The sequence below is a fragment of the Salmo salar genome, chromosome 03 (genome assembly GCF_965601325.2).
Source record: "Salmo salar chromosome 03, fSalSal1, whole genome shotgun sequence".
Classification (NCBI taxonomy): domain Eukaryota; kingdom Metazoa; phylum Chordata; class Actinopteri; order Salmoniformes; family Salmonidae; genus Salmo; species Salmo salar.
In genome coordinates, this window is record NC_138293.1 from 64,907,230 (window position 1) to 64,930,220 (window position 22,991).

Here is a 22,991-nt window from a genome sequence, read left to right on the forward strand (position 1 = left end):
TCAGCAACCATCACTCCTGTGTTCCAATGGCACATTGTGTTAGCTAATCAAAGTTTATCAGTTTAAAAGGCTAATTGATCATTAAATCAAATCAAATTTTATGTCACATGCGCCGAATATGACAGGTGTAGACCTTACAGTGAAATGCTTACTTACAAGCCCTTATTAACCAACAATGCAGTTTTAAGAAAATACCTACAAAAAAGTAAGAGAAAAGGGAAAACAATTAAAGAGCAGCAGTAAATAACAATAGCGGGGCTGTATATGAGGTACCGGTTCAGTGTCAATGTGCGGGGGCAACAGTATCGAGGTAATTATGTACATACAGGTAGGGTTATTAAAGTGGCTATGCATAGATAACAGAAAGTAGCAACAGCGTGGGGGGGTGCACCACACGGTCAGGTCTCTGATTTCCTCCCTATAGGCTGTCTCATCATTGTAGGTATCAACACATCCACCACGCTGATCCTCAACACAGGTGTTGTGTCATCAGCAAACTTAATGATGGCGTTGGAGTTGTGCCTGGCCGTGCAGTCATGAGTGAACAGGGAGTATAGGAGGGGACTGAGCACGCACCTGTGTTGAGGATCAGCGTGGTGGATGTGTTGATACCTACCCTTACCACCTAGGGACGGCCCATCAGGAAGTCTAGGATCCAGTTGCAGAGGGAGGTGTTTAGTCCCAGGGTCCTTAGCTTAGTGATGAGCTTTGATGTCACTATGGTGTTGAATGCTGAGCTGTAGTCAATGAATAGCATTCTCAAATAGGTGTTCCTTTTGTCCAGGTGGGAAAGGGCAGTGTGGAGTGTAATAGAGATTGCATCATCTTTGGATCTGTTGATGTGGTATGCAAATTGAAGTGGGTCTAGGGTTTCTGGGATAATGGTGTTGTGAGCCATGACCAGCCTTTCAAAGTATTTCATGGCTACAAAGTGCTACGGGTCGGTAGTCATTTAGGCAGGTTACCTTAGTGTTCTTGGGCACAGGGACTATGGTGGTCTGCTTGAAACATGTTGGTATTACAGACTCAGAGGTTGAAAATGTCAGTGAAGACATTTGCCAGTTGGTCAGCGCATGCTCGGTGTACACGTCCTGGTAATCCGTCAGGCCCAGTGGCCTTGTGAATGTTGACCTGTTTAAAGGTCTTACATCGGCTGCGGAGAGCTTAATCACACAGTCATCCGGACCAGCTGATGCTCTCATGCATGTTTCAATGTTACTTGCCTCGAAGTGGGCATAGAAGTTATTTAGCTCATGTCACTGGGCAGCTCTCAGTTGTCCTTCCCTTTGTAGTCTGTAGTAGTTTGCAAGCCCTGCCACATCCGACGAGCGTCGGAGCCGGTGTAGTACAATTCGATCTTAGTCCTGTATTGACGTTTTGCCTGTTTGATGGTTCGTCGGAGGGCGTAACGGGATTTCTTCTAAGCTTCCGGGTTAGAGTCCCGCTCCTTGAAAGTGGCAGCTCTACCCTTTAGCTCGGTGCGAATGTTGCCTGTAATCCATGGCTTCTGGTTGGGGTATGTACGTACAGTCACTGTGGGGAGTGCAGTTTTAGTTTTAACTTCTCTCTGTGGTGGTATGTAGACAGCTACAAAAAATACAGATTAAAACTCTAGGTAGATAGTGTGGTCTACAGCTTATCATGAGATACTCTACCTCAGGCGGGCAAAACTGAGATGTCCTTAGATATTGTGCTCCAGCTGTTGTTTACATAAATGCATAGGCACCCGCCCCGTGTCTTACCAGAGGTTGCTGTTCTGTCTTGCCGATAGAGTGTTCAGCCACGACTCGGTGAAACATAAGATATTACCGTTTTTAATGTCCCGTTGGTAGGATATAAACTCAGCAAAAAAAGAAACATCCTCTCACTGTCAACTGCGTATATTTTCAGCAAACTTAACATGTGTAAATATTTGTATGAACATAAAAAGATTCAACAACTGAGACATAAACCGAACATGTTCTACAGACATGTGACTAACAGAAATAGAATAATGTGTCCCTGAACAAAGGGACAGTCAGTATCTGGTGTGGCCACCAGCTGCATTAAGTACTGCAGTGCATCTCCTCCTCATGGACTACACCAGATTTGCCAGTTCTTGCTGTGAGATGTTACCCCACTCTTCCACCAAGGCACCTGCAAGTTCCCAAACATTTATTGGCAGAATGGCCCTAGCCCTCACCATCCGATCCAACAGGTCTAGAAGGCCAGCATCCCAGAGTCACCTCTTCACTGTTGAAGTTGAGACAGGTGTTTTGCGGGTACTATTTAATGAAGCTGCCAGTTGAGGACTTGTGAGGCGTCTGTTTCTCAAACTAGACACCCTCAAATGTACTTGCCCTCTTGCTCAGTTGTGCACCGGTGCCTCCCACTCTTTCTATTCTGGTAAGAGCCAGTTTGCACTGTTCTGTGAGGGGAGTAGTACATAGCGTTGTACGAGATCTTCAGTTTCTTGGCAATTTCTCGCATGGAATAGCCTTCATTTCTCAGAACGGAATGGACTGACGAGTTTCAGAAGAAAGTTCTTTGTTTCTGGCCGTTTTGAGCCTGTAATCAAACCCACAAATGCTGATGCTCCAGATACTCAACCAGTTTAAAGAAGGCCAGTTTTATTGCTTCTTTAATCAGAACAACAGTTTTCAGCTGTGCTAACATAATTGCAAAATGGTTTTCTAGTGATCAATTAGCCTTTTAAAATGATAAACTTTGATTAGCTAACACAATGTGCCATTGGAACACAGGAGTGATGGTTGCTGATAATGGGCCTCTGTACGCCTATGTAGATATTCCATTAAAATATCTGCTGTTTCCAGCTACAATAGTCATTTACAACATTATCAATGTCTACACTGTATTTCTGATCAAACAAGGACATTTTTAAGTGACCCCAAACTTTTGAACGGTAGTGCACATTTTAGATACAGTGCATTCGGAAAGTATTCAGACCCCTTGACTATTTCCACATTTTGTTACATTACAGCCTTATTCTAAAACATATTAAATCTTTTTTTTCGTCATCAATCTACACACTACCCCATAATGGCAAAGCAAAAACAGGTTTTTAGAAATCTTTGCAAATTTTATTCAAAATAAAAAACGGAATATCACATTTAAATAAATGTTCAGACCCTTTACTCAGTACTTTGTTGAAGCACGTTTGGCAGCGATTTCAGCCCCGAGTCTTCTTGGGTCTGACGCTACAAGCTTGGCACACCTGTATTTGGGGAGTTTCTCCCATTCTTCTCTGCAGATCCTCAACCTCTGTCAGGTTGGATGGGGAGTGTCACTGCACAGCTATTTTTAGGTCTCCAGAGATGTTCGATCGGGTTGGAGTCCGGGCTTTGGCTGGGCCACTGAAGGACAATGTCCCGAAGCCACTCCTGCGTTGTCTTGGCTCTGTGCTTAAGGTCGTTGTCCTGTAGGAAGGTGAACCTTCGCCCCAGTCTGAGGTCCTGAGCGCTCTGGAAAAGGTTTTCATCAAGGATCTCTCTGTACTTTGCGCCAAGCGGGCTGTCGTGCCTTTTACTGAGGAATAGCTTCTGTCTGGCCACTCTACCATAAAGGCCTGATTGGTGGAGTGCTGCAGAGATGGTTGTCCTTCTGGAAGGTTCTCCCATCTCCACAGAGGAACTCTGGAGCTTTGTCAGAGTGACCATCGAGTTCTTGGTCACCTCCCTGACCAAGACCCTTCTCTCCTGACTGCTCAGTTTGGCCAGGCGGCCAGCTCTAGGAAGAGTATGTGGTTCCAAACTTCTTCCATTTAAGAATGATGGCAGCCACTGTGTTCTTGGGGACCTTCAATGCTGCAGAAATATTTTTGGTTTTTGATCTGACATGCACTTCTTCTTCTATGATATAATGGCGGTCAGCAAACCAATGTTAAAGGTGCATGCCACCACCTACTGTGCTGAAGTGTGGCCAATCACGGTTTACAACATTTCTAAATCGTCCTACCTTGCTTACCCTCTGGAACGCTGCTGCTACTCTGTTATTATCTATGTATAGTCACTTTAATAACTCTACCCTTATGTACATATTACCTCAATTACCTCAACACCGGTGCCCCCGCACATTGACACTGTACCGGTATCACCTGTATATAGCACTGCTATTGTTATTTACTGCTGCTCTTTAATAATTTGTTATTATTATCGCTTAGTTTTTTTAAGGTATTTTCTTAACTGCATTGTTGGTTAAGGGCTTGTAAGTAAGCATTTCACTGGAAGGTCTACACCTGTTGTATTCGGCGCATGTGACAAATAACATTCGATTTGATTTGGTAGACTGTAAACTCTCATTCCAGACTTACATTAAGCATCTGGTTAAATACCTGGTTAAATAAAGGTGAAATATATATCGTTTTTATTTTAACTCAGTACTTTGAGAAAATAAAAAATAGCCCTACTAACTTCTAATAGACCCTCCCCTATCCCCATAATCCCTTCCAACCCTGTTTAACCTCAATGACCCTACACTTCAAACTTTCCCTCTCTTCAACATAGTTAAAAAAATATAACACATGCACCACTGTTTCATCGACCATACACTCCAGACACAAACCATTCACATGCTTGCCAACCAGATGTAATGACGAGCGCAATTGAGCACACACCACCTTCCTTCCTAATCTGACCTTTGAATCTTGGTCCACCGACCTTTCTTTGGAGGGCATATAAATGCTGGCCCTTGTGCTCAGAGTCCGATCTCTTCTGACACACATCTATCAAAATGGCTCTGATCTTTCATTTGGCCTCACCTCTACCCAGTAGCACATTAATATCAATTATATTTTGTTTTCAAAGCTCTTTTAGCTAACTGGTCTACAATTTCATCCCCTTGCACACATGAATGGGAACGTGCTGGGACACAGCAGAATCTCACTAATACACTCATTCTCTCAATTCTCCATAATAACATTAATACCTCCAATAGTAGGTCACTCCTAGTAGATTTACCAGATGATAAACTATTCAATACAGACAGAAAATCTCTGACTTTCAACTGTGGGACCTTATATAGACAGGTGTGTGCCTTCCCAAATCATGTCCAATCAATTGAATTTAGCACAGGTAGACTCCAATCAAGTTGTAGAAGCATCTCAAGGATGATCAATAGAAACAGGATGCACCTGAGCTCAATTTCAAGTCTCATAGCAAAGTCTCTGAATACTTATGTAAATAAGGTATTTCTGTTTTTTATTTGTAATGTTGGAATCAGCTAAACTTTGAACATTGAGATATTAAATAAATGATAGAGACAAAGCCTTGAAAAGAAAGAGTTTGTAAAAAGCCACAAGGCTTTGTAATGTGTTTGATGGAGGAGAGGAGAGCGATGTGTTGATACAGGGAAGACAGATGGATATCTGTGGATTAGGAGGTGAGGAGTGAGGTCAGTTCCTCTGAAGGGAGTAATCAGGGTTGGTAACTGGTTACCTCTTTCCTGTGGAGCCATAAACTGTAAGGAGGAGTGTCTTAAGTAGGATGCATATAAACTGTGATGTCTGAAATGTTTTGCTGTCTGATTTCAGCTGTACAGAACCTTTGGGAATGATTAAACTTGGTTAAAGCTTCTCTATGAACCTAACAGTAATACATTTGTAAAAAAATTCTACAAACCTGTTTTTGCTTTGTCATCATGGGGTATTGTGTGTTGGTTGAGAAATGTTTTATTTAATACATTTTAGAATAAGGCTGTAATGTAACAAAATGTGGAAAAAGACAAGGGGTCTGAATACTTTCCAAATTCAATGTAAATATTCACCACCCTTAGTCAATACATTTTACCATCACCTTTGGCAGCGATTACAGCTTTGAGTCTTCTTGGTAAAGTCTCATAAGAGCTTTGCACACCTGTATTGTGCAATATTTGCCCATTATTCTTTTTCTTATTCTTGAATTATTTGAATTCCCCTCCCAGTGTCTGGTGTAAAGTAGACTGAAGCAAGTTTCACTCTTAGGTTTTTACCTGTCCTTAGCTCCATCACTTTCGTTTCATTCTGGAAAACTCAATTTCATATGATATGTTACGAATTGCAATTCATACAATACATTATGAATTTGCAAAACATATATTTTAAGATGAATGAAAAATAAAAAACACCTTTATTAGATAAGTATTCACCACCCTTAGTCAATACATTTTACAAACACCTTTTGCAGTGATTACAGCTTTGAGTCTTCTTGGTAAAGTCTCATAAGAGCTTTGCACACCTGTATTGTGCAATATTTGCCCATTATTCTTTTTAAAGTTCTTCAAGCTCTGTCAAGGTGTTGGGGATCATGGCCAGACAGCAATATTTAAGTCTTGCCATTGATTATCAAGCAGATTTAAGTCACAACTGTAACTTGGCCACTCAGGTACATTCACTGTCTTCTTGGTAAGCAACTCCAGTGTAGATCTGGGTTTGTGTTGTAGGTTATTGTCCTGCTGAAAGGTGAATTCCTCTCCCAGTGTCTGGTATAAAGCAGACTGAAGCAAGTTTCCCTCTAGGATTTTGCCTTTGCTTAGCTCCACCCTGTTTTTTTCATCCTGAAAAAATCTATTTCGTATGACGTTACGAGTTACAATTTATATGATATTTTACCAATTGCAAATTGTCAATATATATTATGAATTTGCAAAATGTATAATATGTTATGAATTTACAAAACTTGTGTTACGAATTCCAATTTGTTGTGACTAACATTAGCTAGGTGGCTAACGCTAACGTTAGCTAGATGGCTAACATTAGCTAGGGGTTAGGGTTAAGGTTAGGTTAAAGGGTTAAGGTTAGCTAAAAGAATTAAGATTAGGGGAAGGGTTAGATAACATGCTAAGTAATTGCAAAGTAGCTCAAAAGTAGTAAGTAGTTGCAAAGATGTTAATTTGTTACAATTGTCCGTGATGAGATTCAAACACACAACCTTTTCATTGCTAGACGTTCGCGGTACACAACCACACTCCTTTCGTGTTCGCCTTAAGTAACCTATCTTATGTAACTATGCCAAACATAACATATTATACTAATTTGAGTGTCCCAGATTTACATTTACTATGTTACGTCTAGTCTGAGACCAGTTTGCTGTAGCTGTTTTAAAATCACCAATGGCCTCATGGTGACATCCTTAAGCAGTTTCCTTCCTGTCCTGCAGCTCAGTTCAGAAGGACAACTGCATTTTTGATGTGTCTGTGTGGTTTAGTACATCATCCACAGTATAATTATTAACTTGACCATGCTTAAAGATATATATTAAATGTCTGATTTGTTATTGTTATCCATCTACCAATCACTGCCTTTCTTTATGAGGCTTTTGAAAAGCTCCCTGGTCTTTGTCGTTGAATCTGTGCTTGAAATTCAATACTTGCCTAAGGGACCTTACAGATGTTTGTATCAGGGACAGAGGAAGGGGTAGTCATTCAAAAATCATGCCAAACCCTGTAATTTCACACACAGGTCAATATAAGTTATGTGATTTGTTAAGACACATTTTACTTTGAACAAATTTAAGCTTGCCTAAACAAAGGGGGTGAATACTTATGCAATTACTATATTTTTGTTATTTCATTTTGTAAAAATGTGTAGAATTTTATTTTCACTGACATGGATTATTTTATGTAGATTAATGACAAATTACAATTAAATCAACATTTGAAAAAAGTTCAATGGGGTATAGACTTTCTATAGGCACTGTAGCAGGCAGGTCCCCTGCTCAGATGTTGCATGCATCAACCAATGGTTTCGTGCCACTTCATCGACTGTGTCACCGACTGACAGATTGCTACAACATATGTCGTTAGCTGAAATGTAAAATACCTATTCAGACGTTGTAATATCTGGCATGTCAGCAATGCCTGGGCTGAGGAATGCGCCCTGTGTTTTGGGTAGGTCCTAACTCTAACTGCCTTCGTGCTATGTGGGAGATGATGAATCATCTCTCTGCACCAGTATGACACTGTAGGCATTGAGCATTCCAATTAAGTCTTTCAGTAGTACTTTTAAATGTATACTGTATTTCACACGCTGCTGAACTCTCAAGACAGAAGTGGGGTAACTGTCATCTCAAGTTTGAAAGCAAAACTTATTGGAACCAATACTATTACCATTTGTGTAATCATATAAAAATCTACAAATTGTCACATTATTTTGATATTTCACCATCTTATAAACAGCAATAAGAATAACTATCAACAATAGTTGAGGAATGAATCTAAGGAATGAATCTAAAAGGAATCATAAGGCCTATGGACCGATATAACATTTAAAGTTGATTTGTATTCGTATTTTTTATTTAACCTTTATTTAACAAGTCAAGAAATTATACAATGGTACATCAAATGACAAAGAGAACAATAGTCTTCATAATGTTATACACATTTCATAATACTTCATAACATTGTTTCATCAAATATCAACCTACTCAGCTACCATAGAATCTGGCCATCAGGATTTCCTATGTTGCAACTGAATATAGAAAATATGTCATTGGCTCTTGGTAGCTTCTTGGCAGGACTTCTCAACCCATGTCAGTTGTAGCAGCTACTCAGTGTTGTAGCTAACAATGAGGACAACGAGGTACGGACCTTGCCAACATTAAAAAAATATATAATAATCTATCTTTTTTTTTAGGAACAGTTGGGGTCTCAACTTACTGTTGAGAGTTAGAATAGTAGAATACACAAGGTGCAATTTCAAACTTGGTGGGGCATCAGCAGTTTCCCTCTTCTTATATGCCACTCACTGACTGTCACTCAATTAGCCCATGTCAATATTTTTTTTTAGATTGTTAAATTAGTCTAGCCAGCTATCTAAATGTGTAGTAATCATGGCCAACTTTTTGCTGTTCTCCAAATAGTATTTTAGAGTGCGGACCTCACTAAAACTCAGACCCTGGACCCTGTTGTGCTTGTGAAATGTGATGGTTTATCAAAGGAGAATTGCCCTTTCAATGACTGGTTTTGGTTGAGTGGTTGCCTGTGCAACCACAGGAGAAAATAAACAGTATTTTGTACACTAGATTATTTAGTAAGTAGCAGCAACAACAGAGATAAACTAGGGAGTGAATCACACTTTATCTTTGGACAAATTTGGCATTTAGCAAATTATTAAAATGGCTATTAACTCACATTTGAATACTGAAGGTAAACAAAACCAAGTTCAACTATGCAAAATAAACAAACAAATTAAGCTAATTTCAAATAATTTGAGCCACTTGATATTAAGTAAATTGTTTTGTCATCAATTTGTCATACATTCTTCCAACAAGCAGGTTTTGCCCACTCATTTGTTCAGAGCACTGTCTAGTGTCTACCGTCACAATTCAGTAGTGGACTGGTGAGTTAACAAAAACTATCAACACCAATCAGATGTACAATTTTGTGTTCAAAATATGTACACTTAAGAAACATAACAATGAACTGCTCACAACCTCACATCCTGACTGAGATCCACACAGTGGAATGAGAAACAAAAATATCAAATTTCCTCATAAGACATTGATTGACATTGAGCTGCAGTCCGTTTATCATCCTTCAATGGCATGATGAAAGACGATGATCAGCAGGAAATGTGAATGAGGTGATCCTCTTGCTTAATATTAGGTGATGACACGGTTTCTTAATGACTCAGTTAAGTGTGTTTCTCAGTGCCGTTGTGGGCGAGCTTGGTTTTGTGCTCGACGTGAGGGCCCCTGGTGGAGTACTGTACCATCAGGAAGGGCTCCTTGGTCTCGCCCTCTCCTACAATACTCTCCTCATCTTCAGACTGGCCAATCCGCTGCAGGAGCAGGTAGCACCAACATCCACAGATGAGAACACCGAGGGCAGCAACAGCAATGAGGATCACTACGATTGTCACCACCCCAGTAGTTGGGCTGTGATCTGTGATGTACATGTTGCAACAGGAAGGTGACTCAGAGCATTGTCACAGAACAGGGTACTTGACAAGGTCAGCGTGGTATGGTCCCTCGCCGATTTTGGTGTTTTACGGTACAGCTTGGGAGACCTGGGGGTCACAAAAAGCAAATCATGTTGAATATTTAACTAACAAAATAAACCCTGTTGTCAGTGCTTGTATCTGCACATCTGAATCTGTTTACAATGAATTTTCGGACTCAACACAGAATCTAACCTCCAAATCCACCAAAGAAGCAAAAGTCTTGAAATAATGTATTGATACAAAATTAAGTTGATAGCCTACCACAATCATAAATTATCTATACGTTATATTCTGCATAACAGCGTATGCACTAATGAACTATGAACGGAACGCCTTTATGCTATCAATGCTAACGCATGTTTCAACTGTGCACGCAGAATCATTGCCCAGTAATACGCATTTATGTCTGTACATGCATGATACATCGGGTCGGAAGGAGAATCAAGACGCACTAGATGAGATTCCTTACAATTCCATTGAGACAGACGACGCGATCGCGTGTCTTCATCAATGTGCTATGCAGCAACAGCCCTGCCTGTATCAACATATAAAATCCATGGCTCTTCCTAAAGGAACCGATTTCATTCTAAAAAAAAATGCTAATGCAGTGTATTAAATACACTAGTAGCTACTCACGAAAGAACCGAACTTCAAGGCCCCTGTTTCAATGCAGGAAATGAGACCATGTGATGCACAATATATGGAAACAAATGTTATTTGTGCCGTCAATCTCTATTTTAAAGCAACAGTAGTAGCTATATTATCTTAATTGACAACGTGTACATTTAAAAAATATATATCACTTAATGTTTGTCTATGGACACAATTTTGAAAAGTGAAATAGTTATAGGAGCTCATAGATTTGCTGTGTTACCTTCTTGGTCATATCAGTCCTAGCTCAATGTTATGTGGTGGTGTCATGCAAATACTGGTAGATGCTCCAGACGCCAAAATATCACGTGATACATACTTGTTCCTGGAAGTTGGCTCGAGCTACTGTAAAGTATTTTTTTTTATGAACACAACAAATACAAAAAAACAGAAATATACAAACAAGAGTACATAAACCTAACAGACAGGGGTATTACATATCAAGATTCAATTTGTTAAATACTTTTATGGTGCATATTGCTTTTTCTTTCTCGAGTGATCTATATAAATGTATTACTTTTGTCCACTAGATAACTTGTCAATATTGCACTTTCAAATGAAGGATCTTATATATATATATATATATATATGCAGTCAGTTTGAATAGTAATGTGCACACAATGTTGGTGGTGGGGTTAGAGGTAAGACTGGTCGATATTGTGATCGATTACATATAGATCCTATGAAAATGGACAAACTGCAACATGACTACCTGTTAATACAGTCTTATTGTGATGGTTACTGGTAAGTAAGCAAGCTCATCGTAAACTGCCCTACGTAGATCCACTTGTTGTCTTAGGCCTAAATGCCTTTAGGTTGAATGAATGAGTGGTTATGCTGCGGAAGAAGTCTTATTTCAGGATGTTTTGATTGAAATCCAGGCACCTTTGAGCGTTCCCAAGTCCATGGATTCACAAGGGTGTCATTGATTGTATAGGCGCTATTTATTTTCATTCATCACATACAATTGTGTGCTTCTGTAGAATTCACTTAAAAGGCACTTTTTCAATGTGTATGCATGACATAAGCACAAATAAATGAGATCATTTTACCACCAAATGAAACCATTGTTCATTCTTTAATTTCAATTCTTTGTCTTTTGTTTGAGTTTGTGCTTTCTTGCCCGGACTAGCTTTTTTTCCATCATAACCCTCCTCCAGCACTTCTGACATGTTTAGTGTATTATATGCATATATTGCTGATTGGCTGACAGTATACTAAGCGTATGACAAAACAGCCCTTAGCCATGGTATATTGGCCATATACCACACCCCCTCGTGCCTTATTGCTTAATTATAGCCTATCATAAACAGTGTTAGACTATAATATATGCATATAATGCACTTTCTATCATAAACGGTGATGGGCACGTACTTCTAGGCTATGATCCATTACCTTTGGCAATGAAATATCAGGCAGGCCAGAAACCACTCAAAACCAGTAACAATATTAACATTTTGCTAAAAATAAATGAAAACAAACAGGCATTGATAGCAACATACTGCTTATGCTTCTTTCTACGTGAGCGTCTGCTGGAGGTCTTCCACCTCCAACTTCCACATTTTTCTGTGAATCGCAGCACGTTCAGAGAGGTCTGCCATCTTTACCGCGCGCAGGACAGGTTCTGGAGAGAGGGCCTGGATCACCCCCATCACCATTACATAGTTACCTGTGTAAAATCAGGGGGTAACAAATCAAGTGTTTTGTTAAATGTTGTACATATTTTAGCTGCAGCTAGAAGGAAAATAAAAGTGCATCTCACCCTGAAGTAGGCATGGGTTGCCCTTAGGAATGTTGTTGACGCCATTGACAACGAATGTCCCTGTCTCGTCCAAAAGAAGCACCGTGTTGTGATCCGACCGAACTTCCAGTATTGTCCCTTGCATCCAAACCACAGAGACTACAAGCGCAGTGTTTTTCCATTGTCCCAGTCTTTTTATATTAAATTCGAGCTTGCCATTCAATCGGTTATCTTTTCCCTCTCGGAGTTGGCTGGAAAGAACTTTGATAGGAGGACTTTTCTTCTTTTCGCCTGAAATTTGTCCAGAGTCCATACCATCTGCGAGTGAAAACTTTCAAACGAGTTAGTTATAAAAAATATTTCGTGTGACCTTTGACGTAATTGTGATCAATTTCCGGGATGTTGATTTCAACGTTTGTCTTTTGTGTATCGTTTATATATATAGACGTGTTCCCCCATGTACTTTTTATATCGATTTGTCGTTAATAATAAAAATACAATAAATAGAACAATTCAAAATAAAAGCACACGTGGTGCTAACAGTGGGTATTATCAAAGATTATAAACTGGGTGGTTTGAGCCCTGAATTCTAATTGGCTGAAAGTCATGGTATATCAGAATGTATTCCACTGATATGACAAAACATTTAGTTCTACTGCTCTAATTACGTTGGTAACCAGTTTATAATAGCAATAAGGCTCCTCCGGGGTTTGTGATATATGGCCAATATAGGACATAGCCCTTAGCCGTGGTACATTCGCAAAATACCACACCTCTTCGTGCATTATTTCTTAATTATACATGACAATGGGAGTCATTATTCACAAAGCGACACGAGGTCTGTCTAGCTCCCGCCTATCCTTTCTTTGGATTGGTGGATACATTTCCATGACGTAAACCGCCTGTATTCATTGGAGAGAGACTGTGCTATTAGCCTCATACAATGAATATCTATAGCTATCTCGAGATTACTCCTATATAAAGTGTTTTTTCTCAAAGTTGCCGGGATGTTACGTGTCCTACTTATATCAGTACACTCGTAACAATTTAAGAAAGTTATATTCGACCAAATAAAGCTCACGTAGAAAATACATTTTTTGTTGTTTAACAAATTCAACTCTCATTGACTTCCATACAAAACCTCCTTCCATGGTGGGCGAAACAACGAAAAAACGCCACCTGCTGCAGGGAGAAAGACTTTCCGCCGAGTTGGGCCTCTTTCTCTGGTATTTTCACTTGCTGATGATGAGCATAGGGAACACACGTTTTGTGGTACCCATTTGATTTCTTTGATCCTGATTGACCCATGCAGTTTCTTAGGCCTATCACTATTGTGAACCATCAACTTAACAAAGTAAAACCATGGTCCGTAAATAATAATGACATTGACGAGCAAATATAAAACCAAATTGGACACTTTTTCATTTGAATTAAAAAGTCACATCTTTCTCCCTTTCTTTGAGAAAAGCATTTCTGGCAGGTTAAAGTGGCCCTTCTTAGTAAAACACACAACAGAACACCCTCATATTAATGTGTATTTCTTTCCCATTACCAACATACAAAATGAAATAAACAAAAATGATATATAAAAAATAATAATTAAGTAGTTGATAAATAACCTACAGTAGTTATATTAATATTAATGATTAACCAATAGAAAATACAATTGGAGCAATGGAGTTGATAAAACACTATATGGCATATTTATTGCATACTGCACTCATTTGGCTGTCAAATATAATGTCAGCTTTAATGTCTTCTTTAAAAATAGATAATATTATGACGTGATATGATAATTATGCAACCTGGTCTAAATTATAATGCTTCTATTGCAATATTAGAATCTACATTTGCACTGCAATGAACAAGAGACCAAACAGGAAAAGCAGAGGAGCTGGATATGTGCCTCTGCTCTGACCTAAAAGATAAGGAGAGAGAGAACAGAATAACAAGGTTAAAATTTGAATGTCTTCTGTCATTACTGTTACTGTCTGTTCCCAAACACATTCCTATACATTATAAGTATAATTATGTTTACGGTACATTACAGATAACTAATTTCCCTCATTGAAATCAAATTATTTGTACACGTTCTAATGGAATCACATTTTAAAATGGATCTAGCACTGGCAAAGCATGCTGACCATTAATGCAACATTTGACACCTTACCAGAAGTTGTATTGATGATGGTGGTGGCAGTATTTGTTGTCATGGGGGTGGTGTTTGACTCCACCCTTCCTCCGGTCAGAATGATACCCAGCTTGTCAAGCTCAGACTGTAACTGCTTTGAGACCTAGTTCTGCACTACAGTGTTATTCTCAAAGGTCTTCAGGTAATTTAGGTTGGAGCCGAGGAGTCCAGACACTTCACTGACACTAAGAGCCTATTTAGAGGCAGAGAATTACAGAAAAAAATTATAGATGACAATGAATATGAGTCACTGCCATCACAGGTCATTGATGAATGATATGGTTACAGGAATGAGCACATACCTGGAAAACAGCTGAATCTAACCAATAAAAGTGTTGATGTCCATGCTAATTGAAAGATTAGTGGAATCTGTGTGGGTAGCTGGACAGGTAGGACGACTGACAGTGAGGGTGAACAGGTGGTCACGGGTCAGGTGACAGAGGAATGGATGAGACTGAGGCAGGAATTCCTTTAACCATAAAGTGGTATATTTACTGAGTAGTCTGTGCTGCATAACAAAGGAAACAGAATAACGTGTATCCAATCAAATCCATCATCACAAAGATCTAATCATAACAATCATTCATTAACATCATTTAGGGAATTCAACAATCCAGTTCATTAATAAGTCAATAGGAATCATCGGTGAGCAATTTAGGCTCGTAACTATTTATCATAAATCATGAAAGAATAATACAAACAGTGATCGGTTATTCAATCTATTATCGCCATTAGTTGGATATCAGAGCCGATCAGTTCAACAAACAATGGCTTTCTTATTTCACCCCTTCAAGTGTCTTCATGTGTACACGTAATTTCATTACATATTAACCATACCAATCGCATAATTGGCCTATTATGATCCGTAGGGCCGGGATCATTGATCATTCACATTACACAAAATGTTTGAAGCGTGCGCTCCAAGCCGCGCTCCGCGATAACAACTTCAAACAACAACTGATGGCCCACTCTCCCGATCGCAACATATATAGTTCAGATGAAAGTTCAGATGAAAGGTAACAGAGTCGGTGGACTTACGTGGATTCATGGACGCACAGAACTTCTGAATTTGACAGAGTGAAGGAAGAGAAAGCAGTGCGATCAGGCGATGGTGATTTACTCCTTTTATGGAGTGGAGATCTGGCGGATATTTCCACCTGACCTAATTAAAGCGCCCCTGGCCCAGCTGAGTAAGTGGCAATGAATTAAAGGATTATTCCACCAACTCCATGGGCTTTTTCTACAGCCACCCCGGAAATTGGTTAATTTCCACACTCTTCAAAAAAGGCTCATTGCTCCCAGTCCTCTGTCATCTCAGGGAGAGGAATTAGTCGGGCAACTGGCCGGATATATGTCCGGTTCTTTACCTGGATCTCCACCGATCTAACACGACCATCGGTCCCAGGCATGATCTTAGTGATAACTGCTCGAGGCAGCTGAGGGTCCACCATCATTACGACTTGGCCAGTTTCCAGGCTGGCCATTTCTCTCCGCCATTTCCCTCTGTGCTGTAGACTTGGTAGGTAATCCCGAATGAATCGGGCCCAGAAATGGTCAGGCAAGATCTGGCTGTGTCGCCACCGGCGCCTGCCAACGAGGTTGGTATCAGCGTACATGGCTTGAGGAAGTGACGTATCTCAGCGTCCCATCAAGAGCATATTCGGTGTAATCGGATTGGGGTCAGCGATGTCTGCAGAGAGATATCCCAAGGGTTTGGAGTTCAGTATCCCTTCCACCTCTATCAGGACAGTCCACAAGACAGTTTCCGTGACAGTTTGGTCCCCCAGTACGACTCGTAAGGCCGTCTTTACAGATTTGATCTCTCGCTCCCATGTTCCTCCAAAATGAGGAGCTCCTGGAGGGTTAAATTTGAATGAGATTTGTTGGTCCATCAGCTGATCCTGGAGGCTGGGTTCCATGGCTTGGAAGGCTTCCTCTAACCTGGCTTCTTCTGCCTTGAAGTTTGTGCCTCTGTCAGCCAGGATCTCGTAGGGTTTCCCCCGTCGGAGATAAACTGCCGTAGGGCCATGAGGAAGGCTTCAGTATCCAAACTCTCCAGTAGGTCCAGGTGGACACATCTAGTGGTCAAACACTTGAATAGAATGCCCCAGCGCTTTTCCACTCGACGACCTAGCTTGATCGTCAAGGGGCCAAAGCAATCGACTCCTGTTGACCAGAAGGGTGGTTTGAGGAGGCGTAAGCGAGCAGGGGGTAAATCTGCCATTTTGGGCACCGTGGCTCTGGCCCGCCATCTCTGACATTCCACACAGGCATATTGGTGCTTACGAATGGCTCCTCGTCCTCCAAGTATCCAGTACTTCCGCCTCATCTCCCCATAGACTCTCTCTGGCCCTGGGTGGAGAAGCCTCTCATCATAACTCTTGATGAGGAGCCTGGTACTAGGGTGTCTGGAGTCAAGGATAATTGGGTGGATAGCATCGGGATCCAAAACTTCTGCTTGGCGCAGCCTCCCTCCGACTCTGATCACTCCAAGGATTTGATCATATTCTGGGGCAAGGGAGAGAAGACGGCTGTCCTTAGCTACCTCCCTACCGGCTTTCAGAGCTTTTAGCTCCTCAGGGAAGCTAACTGCTTGTGCATGCTGGAGGAGTAGTGTCTCTGCCGCGAGGGAGGTGGGTATGGAAGCCACCCCATCTGAGGTGTGGTTTGTGGCGGTGATCAGATCCGGCAGGGTTTGGGATTGTGTCAGGTCAGGGAGAGCTGTTGTTGGTTCCGTAGAGATGCTGTAGCATTGGGCGGACTTCCTTAACTCATGAGCTTCAGTTGGTTGCGGAGGGGCTGCACGCCTGGGGGCTGTCGGCTACTCGTTCTCTGGTTGGGACAAGAATGGTGGCCCCAAACTCCAGCGATGGGGTTGAGCCAGTTCCTTAAGTGTTTTACCACGAGTAACGTCATCAGCAGGATTGTTTACGCTGTCAACATACCTCCAGTCTTGGACTTCTGTTAGGTCTTGGATTTCCGCAATGCGAGTTCCGACGAACACCTTATACCTGCAGGACTCCGACTTGAGCCAGGTCAATACAGTAGTTGAATCACTCCAGTAGATGACCCTTTGGATTGGCAAGGTGAGCTCGGCTCGCAAGGTTGATGCCAACTGGGCTCCGGAAAGGGCAGCACTGAGTTCCAGCCTAGGCCTTGACAACTGCTTCTTGGGTGCGACCCTGGACCTGGCCATGACGAAGGATACATGGATGTGGCCTGCCTTATCCTCCTCTCTTAGATAGGAAACAACCCCATAAGCTCGCTTTGAAGCGTCACAGAACACATGCAGTTCCAGGCATGATCCCAGTTGGTCAGCACAGGGTGGTACATAACATCTTGGCATTTGGACTTCAGAGAGCTCCGATAACTCTGTTTCCCAACAGATCCATCGTTCCACTAGGTCAGCCGGGTGGATCGGTTCATCCCAGTCCCTCTTGGTCTGCCACAGGTCCTGGACTAAGACTTTGGCCTGGGTTGTGTATGGCAGAATATACCCAAGGGGATTGTATTGACTGGCCAGGGTCCGATAGATGGTGCGCAGAGTGGGGGTTTCGGTACTCAGGGCGGAGCGGTGCTTGTACCCCAGGGTATCCGGTATGCAGCTCCATCTCAGTCCTAGAGTGGGCTCTTGTGGGTTAGCGCCAGACTGCGATAGCCATAGTTCACTGCTACGAGACCTGGCTTGTAGCTACTAGACCTGGAGGTGCTGGATAACCTCCGCTCTGTTACTCGCCCACTGTCGGACCTCAAATCCCCCTTTGGACAGGAGATTCCGTACTTTGTCAAGGAGTGCTTTCACTTCAGCCATGGATGGGACGCTCTGTAAGCAGTTATCCACATAGAAGGCATTTTCCACTGAATCCCATACTTCTGGGTCACTGTCTGGGTGCTCCTGTGCGTGTCTCTGCAGAGCGTATATGGCACAGCAAGGACTGCAGGTGGTGCCAAATGGGAGTACTTGCCATTCATAGATTGTGGGCTCTGCGTCTCGTTCCATATCTCGCCATATGAACCGGAGCAGTGTAGTGTCGGAAGGCAGCAGACAAATCTGATGAAACATGGCTTTAACCTCTATGGGCTAGGTGGGACGCTAGCGTCCCACCCGTGGTGCACTCCATCAACAGCAGGTGCATTTCAAGAGCGGCAAATTTGAATCCAAATAAATGTCAAAATTCAAATTTTTCAAACATACAACTATTTTACACCCTTTGAAAGATAAACATCTCCTTAATCTAACCACGTTTTACGATTTCAAAAAGGTTTTACGGCGAAAGCATACATTTAGAGTATGTTAGGACAGTACATTTACAAGAGTTGTGTGTAATGTTTTGTCAATTCAAAGACAGGGTCACCAAAACCATAAAACCAGCTAAAATGATGCACTAACCTTTTACAATCTCCATCAGATGACACTCCTAGGACATTATGTTAGACAATGCATGCATTTTTAGTTCTATCAAGTTCATATTTATATCCAAAAACAGCGTTTTACTATGGCATTGATGTTGAGGAAATCGTTTCCCTCCAATAACCGGCAGTCAAGTCAACACCACAAATTAAATAATTAAAATTAGAAAACATTGGTAAAATATTATATTGTCATTTAAAGAATTATAGATTTACATCTCTTGAACCCAATCAACTTGCCAGATTTAAAAATAACCTTACTGGGAAATCACACTTTGCAATAATCTGAGCACTGCGCCCAGAAAAATACGCGTTGCGATACAGACTAGACGTCATGTTGGGGAGATCTAAAATCGAAAATACTATGTAAATAATCCATTACCTTTGATTCTCTTCATCAGATGTCACTTCCAGGTATCACAGGTCCATAACGAATGTAGTTTTGTTCAAAAAAGCTCATCATTTATGTCCAAAAATCTCCGTCTTGTTAGCACATGATCTAAGCCAGCCGGACTTCTCGTCATGAACGAGGGGAAAAAATATATTTACGTTCGTTCAAACATGTCAAACGTTGTATAGCATAAATCATTAGGGCCTTTTTTAACCAGAACATGAATAATATTCAAGGTGGACGAATGCATACTCTTTTATAACGTATTGGAACGAGGGTACCCAACATGAACTCGCGCGCCAGGTGTCTAATGGGCCATCATCGTTCCATGGCTCTTGTTCGGTCAGATCTCCCTCCAGAAGACTCAAAACACTTTGTAAAGGCTGGTGACATCTAGTGGAAGCAATAGGAAGTGCCAAAATATTCCTCAGCCCCTGTGTTTTTCAATGGGATAGGTTTAAAGGTAATACAACACATCAGGTATCCACTTCCTGTCAGAAAATGTCTCAGGGTTTTGCCTGCCAAATGAGTTCTGTTATACTCACAGACACCATTCAAACAGTTTTAGAAAATTTAGGGTGTTTTCTATCCATATGTAATAAGTATATGCATATTCTAGTTACTGGGTAGGAGTGGTAACCAGATTAAATCGGGTATGTTTTTTTATCCAGCCGTGTCAATACTGCCCCCTAGCCCTAGATGGCTGTAGAGTGCTGCCGGAACCGGAGAAGGACACCGAGCAAGGAAGGACCTAAAGTTGGTCCGGGGAGTAGACAGTCATTCAGGCTTTGACCAGCAGCTTGGAATGAACAGTTGAAGACAAGTCTGTACTTGCCACCGTGTTGCTGGATAACATGGTGAGGGAGATACCAGGATTCGCTGAGTGCGTTTCCCTCTTCTTGAGTTGTCACTTTGGTGACATAGCCTGCCTTTACAAGGTTATGAATCTCTCGGTTATGAACTTCAGCAAGCTCAGGATGCTTCACCAGGCGTCGCTCCGTTCCACGCAATAGTGGGAGTACAGCCCGTGTCGTGGTTGCCAGAGGAGGATGGTTGGGCACCCGTAGCAGTGGGGTCGCGTACCTCCGAACGTCATCCATTTCAGTGGTGGTGGTGCGCTTCTCCAGGAGGTCTAATGCATAGGAGTCTTGTTTAGAGCGAGTGACCTCCTGTAGCTTCAGGTTTGAGAAGGTGTCCATCTTCCATAGCATCTCAACATTCCAAAGGAGGTCAGTAGCTGGACAGGGGGATGGAGCTGGATTGCTTCTGGTGAAGAGGACTTGCAGTGACTGTACAGATTGGCTGGAGAGAAGTAAATGGGCTGGACCTTGCACAGCCCAACCCAAGGATGTATGGACAGCAACGGGCCCACCTTCTGGTCCAGCTCGTATAGACTCAGTCGGGGTGACGAGATATGGGTGGTCTGACCCAATCAGGATAAGTGGAGCTACTCTGGCCAGGCTAGGAAGAGGCAATCCTCGGAGATGAGGATATTGTTTCTGTAGAACACTTACCGGGCAGGAGTGCTCTGCAAGATTCAGGCCATCTGCTGTGAAGGCATTGGTGATAGTATAGGCCACGTCCCTGTTTCCTGAAGGTGAAATGCTGAAGGTCACAGCAGAACCTTTCATTTGGATAACATCATGTCGCACCGTTCTGAGATTAAGGGTCTCGGGGGTCCCCTCCAGGTTAAGCTGTCGGGTGGCCACCGGGAGAATGATTGTTCGTTCAGACCCATCATCTAGAATGGCGAATGTATCAATGCTTCTCCCTTCACTCCACAGAGTGACCTTGACCACTTTCAACATGACCCTTGGAGACCGGTTCTGCTGGTCGAGGTAGAGCTCCTTTACAGCTCCTACCATGAGCATTCTCTGCTCTTTCTGTGCTTGGGGAATTACATCATGCAACACTGTGAGATGGATTTCCGTACAGCGATTGCAGGGTTTCCTCAATGTGCAGGTCTCCGCCTTATGGCTACGGGCACACTTGTAGCATCGCTCGCCTGAAGTGATCCAAGCCTTCAATTGAGGTTGAGTGAGCTTTTATACCCTGGGGCATGAGCCAAGAAAGTGCCCCTTACTATTGCAATATGGACAGTAAGGCTGAAATTTGATGTTCTTGCTCTTGAGAGGGGTCTTCTTCCCGGGTTCCTCCCCGGCTTCACTATTTAAGTACATAGTAGTGGGAGTTGGCCTTTTCTGTCCCTCCTGGCGTTCAAACTCCTTCCCCCGTAGACTGTGGCTGAGATTGTGGCCTGGTGAGTGATGCTCTTTGCCCTCGCTTTCGCCTGCAACCATGCGGCCAGGTCTCTAAGAGCATAGGTGCTTCTCGAGCCCTCTTTCAGGATGCCTTTGTTCAAACAATGTTCAATGAAACTGTCTCTGAGGGATGCTGGAAGCTTGCTAAGAAGCCTGTCCACATTTCAGCTAGTTCCCGTCTTCTCCTTCAATGGATTGGAGCATCGAGGTCAGGGATTGGACAGCCAGGGAGAACTCTTGGAAGGCAGCATGGTCTCCCATTTTATTGGAGACATGTTCAGGATGTTGTTTAGTTCATTCTGGACTAGCTGGTGTGGCTCACCATATCTCGCTTTCAGGGCCTGGAGAGCGGCAGTGTATGGTGTTGCTGCTGTGCCAGGTCCTTGGCAATGAATTCCCTTTCCTGTAGAACTCTACGGGCCTGCACATCCAATAGGTGACATCGTTCGTCAGCCTGTCGTTCCTCCTCAATCTGACGCTCAATTTCCTCCAACGCTAATAGTTTCATCCTCTCTTGTAGGACAGTGGTCTGTGATTCGCTGAGGGCTAGTGAATGGCGGCTGCCATGGCCACATCCAAAGGGGTATCCACTGGTCGACTCCGTCTAGAGTGCCTCGACGATTTCCCTTCAGTTAAGGGGTGAGCAGAGCTGGTCTCAGGAAGCTGGTCGACCTGTGCGGTGGGAGTTACCTCCTCCATAGGTTCTTCCTGTAGATCACTTTCCTGTCCCAATGCAGTTTCTGGTCCTTGGTCCAGAGGGGATGGTTAATGGCTGAAACGTACAGCTGATCCATCACCAATTTGAGCTCTGGTGGGCTTTCCCTTGGATGTGGGAAACTCAACCACATAATCCTTCTCCTGGTGCTACTGGTGGTTGAGGATGAAGCCTTTGTTACTTTAGGCTTAGCTCCTGGACCTTTTCTTTGTTCCAAGACCTTTCCCTCCGCTGCTCTCTCTTCCTTTCTCCCTCCTTCCAGTGGAGACAATTCCTCCTTCTCCCCATTCATTTCCTTTTCACCTGTCTTTGGTCCCGTCATCATCCGGCTCGAAGGACCATTGAAAGATTAGTGGAATCTGTGTGGGTAGCTGGACAGGTAGGATGACTGACAGTGAGGGTGAACAGGTGGTCACGGGTCAGGTGACAGAGGAATGGATGAGACTGAGGCAGGAATTCCTTTAACCATAAAGTGGTATATTTACTGAGTAGTCTGTGCTGCATAACAAAGGAAACAGAATAACGTGTATCCAATCAAATCCATCATCACAAAGATCTAATCATAACAATCATTCATTATTAACATCATTTAGGGAATTCAACAATCCAGTTCATTAATAAGTCAATAGGAATCATCGGTGAGCAATTTAGGCTCGTAACTATTTATCATAAATCATGAAAGAATAAGACAAACAGTGATCGGTTATTCAATCTATAA

General features: G+C 42.3%; 1 protein-coding gene across 7 annotated transcripts; it reads right to left on the reverse strand.

The window, feature by feature from the left end:
• Positions 1–8,243: 8,243 nt before the first annotated feature.
• On the reverse strand, positions 8,244–12,943 carry cp075 (OB DNA-binding domain-containing protein C16orf175). Of its 7 annotated transcripts, none has more exons than XR_014385065.1 (3): positions 12,327–12,826; positions 10,788–12,233; positions 8,244–9,979 (listed from the first exon to the last, which is right to left on the reverse strand). XR_014385065.1 is itself a non-coding variant. In XM_082971385.1 (3 exons), the coding sequence occupies exons 1-2, from the start codon at positions 12,616–12,618 to the stop codon at positions 12,082–12,084; spliced, it is 444 nt and encodes a 147-aa protein (XP_082827511.1). In that variant the 5' UTR covers positions 12,619–12,943; the 3' UTR covers positions 8,244–9,979; positions 12,067–12,081.
• Positions 12,944–22,991: the final 10,048 nt, after the last annotated feature.